Source organism: Rhipicephalus microplus, chromosome 8, assembly GCF_043290135.1.
Source record: "Rhipicephalus microplus isolate Deutch F79 chromosome 8, USDA_Rmic, whole genome shotgun sequence".
NCBI classification, from domain to species: domain Eukaryota; kingdom Metazoa; phylum Arthropoda; class Arachnida; order Ixodida; family Ixodidae; genus Rhipicephalus; species Rhipicephalus microplus.
This window is the reverse complement of record NC_134707.1, coordinates 44618740-44635438: the sequence shown is the minus strand read 5'-3', so window position 1 is coordinate 44635438 and position 16699 is coordinate 44618740. Positions and strand designations below refer to the sequence as shown.

At 46.2% G+C, this 16699-nt stretch overlaps 1 protein-coding gene across 1 annotated transcript; it reads right to left on the bottom strand.

The window, feature by feature from the left end:
* Positions 1 to 228: 228 nt before the first annotated feature.
* Positions 229 to 16337, bottom strand: LOC142768492 (uncharacterized). The gene is made up of 4 exons (XM_075870481.1): positions 16239 to 16337; positions 12660 to 12896; positions 2419 to 2478; positions 229 to 359 (listed from the first exon to the last, which is right to left on the bottom strand). Exons 1-4 carry the CDS (start codon positions 16326 to 16328, stop codon positions 255 to 257), a joined length of 492 nt encoding a protein of 163 aa, XP_075726596.1. The 5' UTR covers positions 16329 to 16337; the 3' UTR covers positions 229 to 254.
* Positions 16338 to 16699: the final 362 nt, after the last annotated feature.

Genomic DNA, 16699 nt, shown 5'->3' with positions numbered 1-16699 from the left:
ATCCCCATGATTCAGGACTATATTTGGCCATCAAGGCCGTATTTATTCACCAGAAATCTATTACACAAATTCATGCTTTGTCTCCACCGTAAGAAAGACTTTTCACTCATTTAAGACAGACAGTGGGATTCGGCTTGCGTGTGGAATTTGTTGAATGCAATAAGCCGGGCACGGAGCTGGTAGCACGGAGCATATAAATTGGGAAACGCATATATATACACCGTATCCTACCACCTGAATTGAACGTCATTTATTTATCTCTGTGCCACTTGTCGGCACGATAACCTGCGGACGGTTCTTACTCTTCCAAATAGAAAGTATGGGTTAGCCATAACAAGGGCGATACATTTTTCGTGCATCTGCAAAAAAGAAAACAGACAGTTAAGCATTGATAACAGAAATAGGATTTTTATGAGGGATACAGAACAAAAAATCACGTGGCACTACAAATTTTGTTTACGTGTCAAAGAACATACCATAAATCTGCAAATATTACCGAGTTTTAAAGCTTCGTGAACAATATAAACCCAGCTCACACAAAGAAAACATCTTCCAGAAGCAAATTCATTATGCACGTAATAAAACGAGTTGGGGAATCCTTGGGTGTTGGCCTGAGGTGTTGGGCGTGATAGCGATGTTCTCGCGCACGCAAGACCACGTGCAAGTAGCCACATACACACATACTTTATCGCCTTCCCAATCACTAAATGCCGACTTTCCGCCAGGTACCTAATATATACCACAAACCACAGTGCAAACGTCTTCCATCTGCTTCCTGTTTTCTTACGGTCTACCTCAGTTACTGGCTCATTGCAAACGGAGCTTTTTACTATCACTCAAACACGGTGAAGCCGCCCACACAAAACCAAAAATTACTTCGAAACCAGCTCGTTAGCGATATCACGTTAAATTATTGAGAAGCGTAGTGCGCATTATGGGCTCTCTCGAGAGCCCGTGATTGTGGCAGTAACTCAGAACTTCATAACGCAGAGTATCAATCCTGTTCTCTGAGCCAACTTGAGTCCCATAATGGGGATCATTACCAGAGAATATGTTCGATGTTGCTAAGCTCCTCGCAATCGAGGTAAGTAGAATCAAAAGAATTTGACGAGATGTTGATGAAGATAGGTAGACTTTGATAGGACCTGTTTTGCAGCATTCTATACGTGATTGCTTGAGGTCTACCCAACTTTCTGTGTGGAAGAGGAAATGACCGCCTGCTACACTAGTAAGGACCACAGACTTCCTTGAATATAAATAAAGCTTCTGTAAACACTCCGAGGGCAACCTGTGGACCTACGTTCTCTCCAGCATGGTAGTTTAATGCACGCACACTGGAGGGAGCAGTGTCACTAAGGTTTACGAGAAAGCCAGCTGGATGTGTGAGATTAGCAAGAAACCTGGCAACGGTATGGGGAGGAGCTGTCTTATTTCTGAGTAGTTTGAATGCTTCGGAACTGACAGAACCAGAGGCTGAAATCTTGAACGCCGATCTTGAGAGGGTGAAGATTGGCAACTTACACTGTAGTCAAAAAGCGAAACAGGATCATCCAGGTAGTTAAGAATGGCTGGAGAAAATCCCGATGTTCGGAAGGCCACGACAACACGTTGAAGAACTGGACAGGCCCTGTTGCTCAGTTCCAGTCTACACTTGCACGGCTTCCTGAGTAGCATGTCTAAGAGATTGGTTCAAGCCGTCTGGATTACAACTTATTTCTATTAGCGCACATACTGTGGAAATACGCCATTTAACCTAATCATGCTGGATCTAGCGAAGCCAAATGAGAAGATGCACTGTGGAGCTCACCACTCCAGGCACAACTTGAGGCATTCCAAAGGCCCCCTAAAAAAGATGGAACATCATGGTGTACTAGTCCCTGCTTTGTGTACTAGTCCCTGCCCCTCTACACCCTCTCAACAATCATGCAATGGCACTGCGGCATGCCCTGTGACGCTCCTTCGTAAATCACTGGCTCTTTACGATCCCCCTCAGAAATTCATAGCGTCGTTGATTTTTTTTATTTAAGACTGGTCACCTTCTCAAACAGTGCAGCTAACCTCACTTCCCATTACAATAGGATAGGTTATGGAATGTAATCCGTCACACTTGCAACAAAACTGAATTATATGATGTAAATTTCTTCAGTGGTTTAAAAAAAAAAAAAACAATTTCTGAATTAACCGTAAAAAATAGTTGATAATGTCCTCTAATGTTTCTATGAGCTGTAGAGCGTAGAAACCTTGACTGCATGACTTCAATGACGTTGAACGATTTTTTTTATTTCGCGATTTTTTGTTAGAGTCGTGTTTGCGATTGGTGTCTTTCTGAAGACGCCTGTGTACTGACTGTATATAATCCCTTAAACGAAGTTGAGGTGTTGACAAAGAGCAATTAGCACACCAAACATCGATACTCACCACTGTTTCCTGGAGCACGATAAATCCAATGTTATATGTTATTATTCCCTTGCTTTCTCTCTGCACAGCGAAAGAGCAACACAATAAAAAAACCAACCCCTTGAGCAAGAAACAAAAATACAATTTTATAATTCGTTTTTTTTCTTTTGAAATAAGTATTGCACAATCTAATTATTGTGGCTGGATACCTTATTTGCTCTAGCAAACAACGGTCAATTTTTGTGAAGTTTTTGTAACCGGCAACGCGATTGACGGCCTCCACGGAGCCGAATAATTTTCTTCTATCGATTCGCAGGCAAGTACCCCTGGCTGATGAAGCTCGACAGAAGACAGCCATTCTCACGCTGCGAGTTCAACGTACTGCCGTTTTCTCTATGCAATGCGCATGCAACTTCGTGCGCATGCTAGACACCGTTCTGCGCAACTTGAAATGGCGCACGTGTTTGTTTTACCTGGACGACGTCGTTATTTTTGCTCCGGATTTCTCTACTCATGAGCAACGTCTGAAAGTAGTTTTTGCACGTGTGAGCTACACCGACCGCCAAATAAGTCCAATTTGCAGCGCGGAAACCCGTATTCCTATGTTTCGTCGTGTACAAGGACGGAAAAATTATTCCCAAATCGGCCATGTTTCGGGCCATGGCTAAATTGTTGAAACCTGCGTTCAGCAGTGAACTGCGTCGTTTTGTAGGTTCTTGTTCCTGCTTTGAACGATTCATAGGAAACTCTGCAACGATCATATCACTGCTGATGAAGCTTTTTGAAAGTAAAAGGTCACTCAATTCCTGGTCATCCGGGTGCGATGGCTCGTTCGCGAATGTCCGCTATTTACTGATGTCTCCTCCCGTACTACGCCACTACAACCCTATGGCCCCAACGGAGGTTTACACGAACGCCAACGGTGTAGGCCTGGGCACTGCCTTTGCACCGCACAAACCAGGATTCCCCGAACATGTCGTGGCATATGCGAGCCGCACGTTGACGAGAGCCAAGACAACTTCCACCGTCACAGAAAAAGTTACTGGTGATCATTTGGCTCTTACAAAGTTTCGACCTTATTAGGTCGCTCATTCGATCTTGTCATAGACCACCATGAACTATGCTGGCTGTAATAATAGAAGGATCTCTTACGCTGTCTCGCCTGCTGGGCTCTTCGCCTGTAAGACTACGACATCCACGTGCTGTACCGCTACAGATGCAAGCATGCTGACGCCGACGCCTTCTCACGGATCTCTCTGTCTGACGACAATGCCCCCTGTTCAGTATCTTCCGTTGGTGTTTCTGCCATCGATGTACACATTATCGCTACCGAACACAGCAAAGATCAATGGATTGCCACGCCGATCGACTTGCTCTCTGATTCTCCCGACGCACCATCCACTCGTGCCTTGCGTCTTCAAACTCACCATTTTGCCGTAAGTGACCGCCTCCTGCGCCGACGCATTCACATTGCCGATGGCCGTCGGTGGCTACTCATGATACCCCGCAGCCTGCGGTTGGAAATAAGTGAGTTTTTCCGCGTTAATCTGCAATGCGCGCGCACTGGGGTACCCGAAAAATTGGGGGACCGTGAAGCTTTCCCTTCAAGAGTTCAACGCGATAGCGATATTCTGCTCTTAATGCGTTCTTCAAACAATTAGTGTGCGGAGTCTTTTCAAACTTGCTATGCACCCACTACGTGGCCTTAAAGGTACAGTAGCGTCTGTGTCTTTTGTAGTTCGTAGCTGGCTTTAAACAGTGAAGTCATTATGGCAATCTCAAGTTCTGACGCTTGATGGCAAAGTATACGCTTGCACCACGCATTATTACGGTAATATTTTATGCTCTAATGTGAAGTATGTATACGCAACACCTGTGTTTTGTAAAGCATGGAAGTCACTTTCACTGAAATTCTAAGCAGATGAAGGTATTTTTTCCTGTATATACAAGCAGAGGTGTGGCTACGCGTTATAAGGTTCGCTTGCCATGCCAACGACCCGGCCTCGAACCACACACACACCCATAATTTTTATTATTTATTTTATTTGCATGTTTTTTTAGCTCACGCGAAGTTGATGGTTTTTTGCTCACAACCAACCACGCCGACGCCAACGTCGGAATTTCTGTGAAACGAGCTCTTTAACGCACTTGTGTTAAAACTTTCCACTGCAATCGGCAACGGTTCTTCTGGCGAAGGATGTACCGCTTCGTGAAAAATTCGTTCGCTCGTGCCTCGATTGACAACGCTGCAAATCGTAAACACACATATCGACAACCAGTCTAGAACCATTACATTGCCCTGACCGATCATTAGGGCACGTAGATATTGATTTGTGTGAGCGGCTTCCTCTCGCTTAGGCTGGTAACTGCTGTGCTATTGTCACCGTAAACTGCCTAACGTAATACGCCAGAACTACCGCACCCCCTCGGCTACTACATACGGTGTTTCCTCCTGCACCATGTAACACTGCGTCATGCTGCACGCCAAGAGCTTCTTAGCTTTCTGAGCCACGTCTTCCTGTCAGAAGTCGTTGACGCCATTCTCACGGAGTGCCATTTTTTCCACCGCAAAACTACTGCTTACCACCCGCAGACGAATCGCCTCATCGAACGCTTCAACCGCACTCTCGGCCACAGGCTTTCAATGTACGTCACCGCCAACCACACTAATTGGGATGCCATACTGCCCTTCGTCACCTACGCCTAAAAGAATGCCGCCCTGAGCACCGCTGTAGGGAAGGCGCCTATCGCACACCATAGACACAATACTCCCGTACATGCCAGATCCATATTAGCGTTCGCCCATTTCTGACGCAGCCAGGCTTGCTGAAGAGTGTCATGAGCTTGCCAAGACATTTACGACGAATTAACAAGGACGGCGAAAGAGTGTTGGTGATGGATCCGCCCGTCTTAGCCTATGTTCTTCCTGGAGCACTGGTATGGTTCTCGATTCCTACCTGAGTAGCTGGCCTGTCTTGAAAACTACTGTCTGAAAACGGTATTCTCTACCATGTGATTGAGTACATTTCTCCCGTCGACTAACCAATCTAACCAATCGAACAATCTGCGAACATTCGCCGTCGAGGGTGTGACATTGTCAACGTGGAGCGCGTGAAGGCCAACTCTGACCCGCTCATAGTGACAAGCTGTTAGGTCACCGGGTGGCTCCCTTTTCTTACCAGGCGTAATAGTATAGCGAATCTTTGAAACGTGTAAATGGGCTGCATTCTTGTGTGCCGTCTGCTTGGTCATCTTTAGAAAGGACGCTGCTGACGCTGAGATGGGGCCCTTAAGAACCATTTTCACTGGACCACCTAAAGCAGTGTATCGCAAAGCTAAAAATATTCGAGACATACTCTCATCATCCTCCTCATCGTCGAAAACAGACAGTCCTGACACGATCGGGTGCTGTCCCTGCCGAAAACCGCGATGCAAAGTATGCCCGTACATGCGCACATGCCAACAAGTTACCAGTACTGGTTCAAACTTTTCCTTAAAAATCAAATTCAATCTTCACTGCGACTCTAAGAACGTAATATATACACGATAGAATGTGTGCTATGCGAAATACACTACGTAAGACACGTGCACTTCCCTAACCACTGTTTTGAAAATCTACAGGTCACAATATTCGAATCTGGTTTCCGCACAAATTATGATAGAGAAGCCCGTGAATGATTTCTTATTTTAGTGGGGAATTCGCAAGGCACTGCCTAGTGGGACCATCTCTCTCTGAGTGCGAAGCGCGAGTGGGTGCACGAGCTGTAGACGCTGGACTGCTCGAGCATTTCTGTCCGTACCGGCTGCCTGCCTACGACCTGGCGTCGCTATTATACTCCCTTGCAAAGTGGTGGAAGTATGCTGGGTACGCAAACCTGGAACTTCGAAGCCGGAAGCTGCCCACTTCATCAGCAATGCCTGATCAGATGACCGAGCAAGGTACCACCCTGCAAAGCACGGCCCAATCTCAACTGGTCATCGTACCTACCACCCTGCGCCAATGGGATCCCCCCTTCTTCAGCTGCTCTGAGGACCAAGATGTGGAAGACTGGTTGCAGCTGTTTGAAAAGGTGAGCGCCGCCAACAAGTGGGACGACCCTTCGAAATTGGAGTACGTCCCATTTTATCTCAAAGACGTCGCCAGCCTGTGGTTCACAAACCACCGTACTGAATTTACCACTTGGGCCGCTTTCAAGACCACCCTTGCAGCAGTGTTTGATCACCCCGCAGTGCGCAAGCTGCGTGCTGAACAGCGCCTACGCGGACGAGCACAAAGGCAGGGCGAAAACTTCACTAGCTACATTGAAGATGTCATGGATTTATGCCGGCGCTTTAACCCTGAGATGACAGAACAAGACAACATCCGGCATATCTTGAAAGGAATAGACGATGATGCCTTTCAAATGTTGCTGGCGAAGGGCCCAAGTACCGTATCCGAACTTGTTACCTTGTGCCAAAGCTTGGAAGAAATTCGCAAGCAACGTGCATCAGTTCGGAGGTCGACGACAGCAGACGACTCTCTCGCAGCCCTGGCCGTCGGTGGTAACAGCGCCCTGCTAGAGCAGATAAAAGAATATGTACGCGAAGAGGTCGCACGACAGCTTTCGTGTCTCTCGTATCTGCCGACCACCGAAGCACCAACGAACCACGAACCGCCGAACGCCGACAATCAGACAGGCTATTCAGAAGCAGGTCTCCGAGGCGCTGCCATTATCGACGCCTGCCTCTCCGCCAACACCTGTTGCCGCACCACTGACTTATGCGGACGTCGCTGCAATGCCTCCGCCTCGTCTGCCATTGTATACGCCACAACCTGTGCGACCTTCTACCGCGCCGTTTCCAGCTATAAAGCAGCACGCCGGAAATCCTCGGCGCACTGCTGACAACTGGCCGATATGTTACTTTTGCGGGGTTCCAGGTCACGTTGCACGTCTATGTCGTCGGCGATTCGCAGTTAATGCACCAAGATATCCTGACCACTCGTTTCGGCCTCCATACCACGCGCCTCACGTGCCACCTGAAGTTCACGAACGCGATGCGCAAACTGCTTCCGGCGCCCGAACATTCGCTTTTCGAAGTTCTACTTCCCGCTCGCCTTCCCCTTAAACAAGTCATCGTTCTGTGTCGCCTATGCGTCGACGACCCACCTTCATTGAGACGGAAAACTAACTGCCGCAGCTCCGGAGGCACGAGCTGCTTCATCGCCTAATCGTTTAAGTCCTCGCCTGTCTCCCGCAAATAATATCGATGTAATCGTCGAAAGTGTACGAACACTTGCACTCATCGATACCAGTGCCCCGATATCTGTGATTAGTTAAAGACTCTGCCGCTCTCTTCGTAAAGTGACGATGCTTTCTCCCGTAGTTTCTCTTAGCACAGCGAGTGCCCAACAAATTAAGCCCATCGCGGCGTGTACGGCAAAAGTGATTATTCAAGACGTGTTGTGCATCATTGAATTTCACGTGTTGGCTTCATGTTCCCACGATGTCATCCTAGAAGGGATTTCTTATCAAGTCATCACGCCGTCGTAGACTGCGCTCGAGCCGAAGTGGAGCTGTTACCGTTTTGTGTTCTAAGAGAACTTGTTGTTGGGCTAGTTGGTAGAGCATTTCGAAAAGTTAATTCGAGCGCGAAAACTTGACACGATCACTCACACACGCACACACCCATGCATCAAACACACAGCGCTCACTTCCAACTGATTTATTCATAGCTCGACGGCTTCAATATATACAGGACACATTTTGCGCACACACGCATACATTATCAAAAACGTACAGCTAATCAATGTCATAGCCTTAGAGCGATAAACTGAAGTTCGCTTGGTAATAACGAAATTGAATGGGCGCTTACACAGTGATTTTTATTTTTTTCATTGAAAAAGGCCTCTAACACTGCCTCTAACACACGTGAAGTGTTAGAGGCCTTTTTCATTGAAAAAAATAAAGATCACTGTGTAAGCGCCCCTTCAATTTCGTTATTACCAAGCGAACTTCAGTTTATCTCTCTAAGGCTATGATATTGATTAGCTGTACGTTTTTGATAATGTATGCTGTTGGCCTTTTTTGGTGTGTGTGCGCACAATGTGTTTTGTATATATTGAAGCCTTCGAGCTATGAATAAATCAGTTGGAAGTGAGCACTGTGTGTTTGATGCATGGGTGTGTGCGTTTGCGAGTGATCGTGTCAGGTTTTCGCGCTCGAATTAACTTTTCGGAATTACCGCTTTATGATGCGCCTTCTGTTAATGCGGCCGTATCTAGTGTGGCTAACCTTGTCACCGCAACGGACATAGACATTCCTCCTTTCAGCGCCCAGTTTGTCCCTGCCTGCTGCACTTCACTTTCTGACGCTACCGTCCTATTAGCGCCATCTGACATCTTCGGTAGCCGCCACCACACATCGCTGTCATTCGCCATTCTTGCGCTTTGTCAAGACACTACCGGAATATTTATTTCCAATCCGAATTCATGCCCCCCCCCTCCCCAGTTTGTGCCGCAACGAGACGCTCGGCCACATTCACCTTATCGATGAAGGTACTATCGTGCCTGCCGATTTCTTCGACACCAAGCCGAATATGAAGCTGAACGCGTTGGTTCCTCACTTTGCCTTGAACAGCGTGTCGTCCGATGCACTTCACAGTTCTAGTGACAGCCATCTCGCCCCGGCTCAACGAGAGCAGCTTGTTACCCTGTTGCACGAATTCAGGATTTCGTTTGACTTTCCCCAAGCAGTGCGAGGAAGAATGAACACCGTTGTGCACACGATTGACACAAGGAAGAGTACTCCTTTGCGCTAGCGCCCCTATCGTGTGTCCCCGGCGGAGCGTTGCGTAATCGCAGAACAAGTAGACGACATGATACAGCGTGGAGTCACCAATCCTTCTTGTAGTTTTTGGTCGCCACCAGTTATACTCGTCAAAAAAAAAGATGGTTCAATCCGGTCCTGCGTAAACTACAGGCGCCTAAACAACATTACGAGGAAAGAAGATTACCATCTTCCCCGCATAGACGACGCTCTCATTTGTCTCCAAGGTGCAGAATTCTTTTCCTCGCTTCACCTTCGCTCAGGTTATTGGCAGGTCCCAATGGCTGAGTCTGATCGTCCAAAAACGGCGTTCGTCACACCGGATGGTCTTTATGAATTTACCGTAATGCCATTCGGACTCTGCAATGCGCCCGCCACATTCGAGCTAATGATGGACAGCATTTTACGCGGCCTCAAATGGAACACATGCTTGTGCTATCTTGATGACGTTGTGGTCTTTTCACCCGATTTCACTTCGCATCTCACTCGTCTGCGTAAAATTCTACAGTGCCTTACAAACGCCAGGCTTCAGCTTAACCTGAAGAAATGTCACTTCGGGGCTAAACAACTCACCATACTTGGTCATGTCGTCTCGAAAGCCGGCATCCTTCCCGACCCTGACAAGCTTCATGCTGTTGCCGCATTTCCTAAGCCAACTACAGTTAAAGAATTACGGAGCTTTGTGGGCCTGTGCTCCTATTTTCGTCGGTTTGTCCGAAACTTTGCCTCCATCATCGCTCCGCTCACCAATCTCCTTGCTGGCCCTGCAAATCTTTCGAATTGAACTGCAGCCTGTGACGAATCCTTCGCAACACTGCGCCAACTCCTTACCTCACCACCCGTACTGCGTCATTACGACCCTACTGCGCCGACCGAAGTACACACGGATGCAAGTGGCGTCGGCCTTGGTGCAGTGCTCGCGCAACGCAAACTAGGTTTTACGGAGTATGTGGTCGCCTATGCCAGCCGCGCCCTCACTAAGGCAGAAGCCAACTATTCTGTTATGGAAAAAGAGTGCATGGCGATTGTGTGGGCGTTAAACAAGTTTCGCCCCTATTTGTACAGCCAAACGTTTGATGTGGTAACTGACCATCACGCACTCTGTTGGTTGGCTTCACTGAAAGATCCTTCTGGCCGCCTCGGACGTTGGGCACTAAGTCTCCAGGAATTCGACATACGCGTCGTCTACCAATTGGGGCGAAAGCATTCTGATGCAGATGCGCTTTCACGATCACCCGTGAAATCTGATAACACGAAAATATCAGCCCTTGACATTCTCCTCTCTGCCGCCAGCGTCACAGACATGTCATCCGAACAGCGGAAAGATCCTTGGATTGTCTCGCTCTTGAATATGCTGTCTGACGCATCAACTTCCGGTTACCCACGTGCTCTTCACCGCCAAGCAACGCATTTCGCCATACGGAATGGCCTGTTATACCATCGCAACTACCAAGTGGTAGGTCGTAAATGGCTGCTAGTCATACTCAGCCATATGCGGTCTGATATCTGCGAATATTTTCGTGCTCAGCCGCAACACGCACACGCCAGTGTGCCAAAGACGTATGAGCGGATCCGCCAACGTTACTACTGGCGGGGTATGTGCACGTTTGTACGCAAATACATTTCCTCATGTTCCCTGTGTCAGCAGGACAAGACATTTCCTCATTCCCCCGGTAATCTGCAGCCTTTACCGTGTCCTGCACGCCCATTTGACCGTGTTGGGATTGACCTATACGGCCCGCTACCGTGCTCTGTTGATTGTAATCGATGGGTGATTGTGGCTGCCGACCATCTGGCAAGGTACGCCGAAACGGCAGCGCTACCTTCGGCTGGTGCTCGTGACATTGCAACCTTCATCTTGCATCGGTTTGTTCTTCGTCACGGTGCACCACGGGAGCTCCTGAGTGACAGGGGCCGCGTATTTTTCTCGGAAGTTCTGCAGCAGCTCGTTTACATTCATGCCGTACGGTACACCGCACACCAACAGCCTACCACCCTCAGACGAACGGCCTAACAGAACGTTTCAATAGAACCCTCAGAGACACGCTCGCTATGTATATTGATTCCGACCACTGCAATTGGGACGTTGTCCTTCCTTTCGTGAGGTATGCCTACAATACGGCGATTCAATCAACAACGGGCTTTTCTCCATTTTTTCTTTTATATGGTCGTAACCCATGCAGCACACTCGACACAATTCTGCCATACAATCCTGATGCCTCCGAGTTCAGCCCAGTTTCTTAAATGGCCGAACATGCCGAAGAGTGTCGTCAGCGTGCATGGTCCTTCACAGCCGATATTCAAGCCACGACCGTGATCTTGTTCAGGACACTTTCCCTGTCAGTTCTCTCGTGTGGCTCCGACTGCCTTTCCACTCTCCTGCCCTGACTCCCAAGTTTGCACCGAAGTATACTGGCCCTTACCGCGTCATACAGCCCCCTTCTTCTGTCACCTATGTGATTGAACCGCTCAAGCCGTCCACGGACAAGCGCCGCCTTGGTCGTGAGACGGTCCACGTCAGTCGCCTCAAGCCCTGCTACGACCCTCCTGTTATATACCCCGGCGACGAAGACGAGCCATCCTGGCGACCTTGAGTCGCCAGGATGGCTCGTCTTCGTCGCCGGGATATTGTAGTGGGGAATTTGCAAGGCACTGTCTAGTGGGACCATCTCTCTCTGAGTGCGAAGCGCGAGTGGGTGCATGAGCTGTAGATGCTGGACTGCTCGAGCATTTCTGTCCGTACCGGCTGCCTGCCTACTACCTGGCGTCGCTATTAAACTCCCTTGCACTTATCTATAAGTTCGACGCCGTCGCGTCTGGTCAAAATGAAAATGTTGGAAAACTCAGATGCCTATCTGTATAACATGTATCACCTTGTTCACCTCTTCTCTACCTTGCTCAGCTAGTCGCGCTGCATTGTCTGGATTGGTTGATTACGTAGCAGCTACGTAACGTAATTTATAAAGATTTTTGTGGTTTTTTATTATTTTATTATTTTCCACCTTGCTATAACCGGTCAGACTCTTCATGTTATGCGCTTTATCGTCTATGTGGTTTATTTTTTATTTGCGAACAACGTGCTCGCGCATGGAAACAATATCTTTTTACACGTGTATCAGGTGCCCGTCAAATCGTGTGACTTGCATTTATATATGCCCATATATCACCTTCCATGTTAGTTTTCATACTTTTATCTTATTGATATGCACATGTATATAAACAGCACTCATGCCATACACTCTATTCTGATGAAGGCCGGAACCGCGGCCGAAACATCAATGAGATCACTTCGTACGTGCGTCTTCTACACTGCGGATATATATATATATATATATATATATATATATATATATATATATATATAGAGAGAGAGAGAGAGAGAGAGAGAGAAGTGTAAATTACGTTGCATACTTAACATTTTTCACATTCTAGCACTGGAATTCTTTGTCCACACACCTTCCATCTTGCCTGAGTTACCAGATACGAGACGCCTTCATGATTTAGAGGCCTTTTATGGAGGTAGGTGAATTCTGCTAATCTGCGGTAGAAGGGTTCGTCCGGATGTCTTACTTCGATCCATCCACGGGCTTCAGAACTTCCTTCAAAGAAGCTCACCAGTAATCCGACGAGTAGCATCGGTGCAGCCACCACAGCCATATCTTGATTCGCAGAGCCTGAAGTTTTGATATAATCCTGCATCAAACATCATGATTGAATGATTTTATTGCAATTTTCAATGGGGTGATAATAACACTTGTAAACCTGTTCATTCTAGCCCCACGAGTATTGCATTGTTGCTATCGTATAAGCATATATTTTCCGAACACTTCACTTTACTTAGCGATGCAGTGAGTTGAAGTGCAAGAGAAAGAGTATGTCGGACGCTACGATGGTTTTCTTTCTGTGTACAACATTTGCAAGGGCTTCTTGCTACAGGGGCTACTACAAGCAACCTCGGCTGGTACTGGTCTTAAGAACACGTGTCATCGTGGAAGGTACCGTTTTGCCATGTGCGCTTGTCTTCTTGAATGCTGCAGGCGCCGGCCTTAGCGAGTAACTGTGCTGCTCTTTTAGCTCTACCTGCTACGTAAACAGAACAGAAAAGAGACACGATGACTACGCCACTAATAATTTGATTGTGCAATTATTGGTAAGTTTTAAAACAAATTGTACAGCCACATCATTTTTTTTTCGAAACGTATGTATCGACTCGTCTGTTGTCTATATGCACTATATTTCATCATATTTTTGCGGACTTGCCTGATTTTTTCCTTTATTATCCTTAAAGATACCATTCTAAATGGTGAAAGAAGTTGTATTCTGTTTTTACGAGTAACAGGTAGCTCGAGAACTGTGTTGCTTCGAGAAGATTCTTAAGGTGATCTTCAGGGCAATGAACAAGCGTGCTCTCGATCTACGAATAACTACTTCCAACCAATGTCTTACGGGCGAAGGGATGGTAAACACATTGACAGAGTTCCGGGAGGCACAACTAACCAATCAATACACGTGATTATTAAAGATCTTATTGATTATTAAAGATCCTGCACGTGCGCCCTCTTCCGACCAGCATGACGTGTCACAACCACAGTGGTGGAGTGCCTTAGGTGCCCGTGCTGCCGTATACTTTCGTCGTCTTATGCAGTTCGGAAACCGTGTGTGGCATAGCCATCTGTATCGACGGGTTGCCTTGTTGCCCTTCGAGCGCTTTGATGATGATGTCAAGCGCGCAGAACTTTACGGGCCTTCGCTGTCGTGTGCTTTTGGTGCTAGGCATAGGGTAAGTGACAACAGGTACAAAATGAAAGAAGAGATAAAGAAAGCAAGAAACGGAAAGTTCATAAAAGAAGAAAAAGCAAAATGTAGAAGTACAAACAAATAAACAAAAAAGCAGTCTGAAAAAATCAAAAAAAGAGAAATAGGAGAAAGCGAGGAAACTGAAAACGGAAGAGAAACAAAAAAAACTGCCCAGCTCCGAATTTCTTGTATGCTTAACACTAATAGAATGACGGTGCCGGATTTTTTTTCTAACTTCTAATATTAGTATTATTGACATTCATCATTCACATCATCATCATTCTCACTGTACCTACTGCAGGGCAAACGCCTCTCCCATTATCCGCCACTCAACCCACTAATGCGCCTTTTGTTGTCACGTTATATACCTGCAAACGTTTTAATCTCATCGGGCCACCTAGCCATCTGACTCCCCTTCATGCGTTTGTCTACTGTGTAGATCCAGTCAGTTCCCCGAATGACCAGTGGTTATCCTGCCTGCGTATTACGTGCCCAGCGCATGTCCATTTGCTGTTTTTGAATTCAACTATTATATCCTATTACAGTTTCTTAAGGTTACACCAGTCATTTTCCTTTCCATCGTTTGCTGCGTCGTCCTCAATTTAACCTTAACCCTCTTTGTAAGCCTCCAGGTTTTTGCTCTGTAGGTAGGTACCGGCAAGATGCAGCTGCTGTATACCTTCCTCTTGAGGGTTAGTGGCATATTAACATTCATGGTTTGAAAATGCTTGCTGAATGTGATCCACCCCATTCTTATTCTTCAAGTTTTTCACTCTCATGGTTCGGCTCCACGGCTACTACCTGTCATGAGTAGATATATTCCTCCCCAAACTCCAGTGTCTCTCAATCTATCACAAAGTGCTGTTTGGTGCCGAGACTGTTACACACTACTTTAATTTTGTGCATAATATTTTCAGACTTACTCTCCTGCTTTGCCTGTAAATTTGAGTAATCGTGAGCTGTAATTCATCCGCTCAGTTACTCACAAAGGCAATGTCTTCAGCTATTTACAGGTTACTAAGATACTCTGCCTTACTTACGCCAAACTCTTCCCAATACAAAATCCTGAAGACCTCCTGTAAAGACGCGGTGCATACTATAGGAGAGAATGTGTCTCCTTGCCCTACACTTTTATTTATTCGGATTCTGTAGCTTTCTTTATGGAGAACTATGGTAACTGTGCATCCACTGTAGATTTCTTCCAGTATGCTTCTGTAGAGTTAACCGATGAGCTGATTCCATAGTGCCTACATTACAGCTGATGTCTCGACAGAGCCAAACGTCTTCTCGTAATCTATGAAAGCTATGTATGATTGTAGTTCGCCCCTTTCACTATTACCTGATTGATAGTATGAATATGGTTTACTGTTAAGTAGTTTGTACCAAATCCTGCTTGTTTCTTTGGTTGATTGAACTCTAAGTTGCCCTAATTCCATTCTCTATTATTTTGTAAATAATTTTCAGAGAACGAATGATAGATAAGCTGATTGGCCTGTATATATTCAAGTCCTTGGTGTCTCTTTTTTATGGAGTAAAATGATATTGGCCTTCATTCAAGATTCTGGTATCCTTGCCAAAAAAGACCCTTTTTATATAAGGCGGCCAGTTTTCATACCACAATTTCTCCGCCATCTTTCAGGAGGTCTGCTGTTACCTTACCCTCATCAGTGGCTTTGCCTCTTTGCATTCCTTCTAAGGCTTTCCTTACTTCCCCTGTTCTTACTGGTAGGATGTCGGATTCCTCTAGACTATTATTGTTTCTTGCGATATCGTCCTGGTTGTTTTGTCTTCTTTACAGCTCTCTGTAGAACTCCTCCACCATCTTGACTATCCTATCCATATTGGTTCAAATTGCCTTTTTTGTCCTTTAATGCATACATTTTTTTTTCAATGCCCAAGAATGCCTTTGCAGCTTTTAGGCTTCTGCGGCTTCTTACAGCCTGTTCAAATCTCTCCATGTTAAGTCTTCTTATGTCGGCTACTTTGTGCCTATTAATTTCAAAATCTTCACTAGCTCGATAATGTTGATTGCAGTTGAGGCCTTCATCGTTTGTCAGCTGTCAACAACTTCGTACGAAAGTTATGGCCTGTTTGCATCACTATTTGCTCTGCGTCAGCTTAAATTGATAGATACCAACGACTCTCGGCACCATACACATACACCATAATAAGTCCACGCGAAAGGTTCAGCTTCAAAATAGCCAATGTTAATTTTGGAAGTAGTATGGCTACACTTACAGTATTTGAGCCCCTTGTTTCCTTGCCGCAAGAAAGCACAGCTGTTGCTGCAGATTTGTGTCCTTGAGATTCCACTGAGTTGGACGTCATCCGTAGAGCTTTTATTGCACAACTGTCATTGATGGAGCCATTTTTCGCTGTTTCTAGCTTAGCTTAGTATGAAACATTGTTAATTGAGGTTCATTTTTTAACGTACTGTAGACGCATTTGTTTCAACCGGCAACACGCTTTAGATAGATTTCGAAAAAGATTTAACAAAACAATCTTCAGGCTCGTATTACTTCATTAGAATACAATGTTCGTAAAAAGGAGAGAAAAGAATGACTAACCCTTCCACTAGCAAATTCGCTGTCACGCGAAAGTGGAACGTGTCTTCACGTTCCACGTTGAACGTGATAGCGAAATTCTGCCCCTAGTGCACCCTTTAATCGCTTAGTGCATATTTATTCATATGTTTTGTT

Excerpts from the sequence above, each read along its gene's own strand:
- LOC142768492 (XM_075870481.1), bottom strand. The coding sequence starts at position 16,328 with ATGACGTCCAACTCAGTGGAATCTCAAGGACACAAATCTGCAGCAACA. Across the intron at positions 2,479-12,659 it reads TAACTCAGGCAAGATGGAAG|AGAGAAAGCAAGGGAATAAT; the intron begins GTGTGTGGACAA and ends TTCGCTGTGCAG. Across the intron at positions 360-2,418 it reads TCGTGCTCCAGGAAACAGTG|ATGCACGAAAAATGTATCGC; the intron begins GTGAGTATCGAT and ends TCTTTTTTGCAG.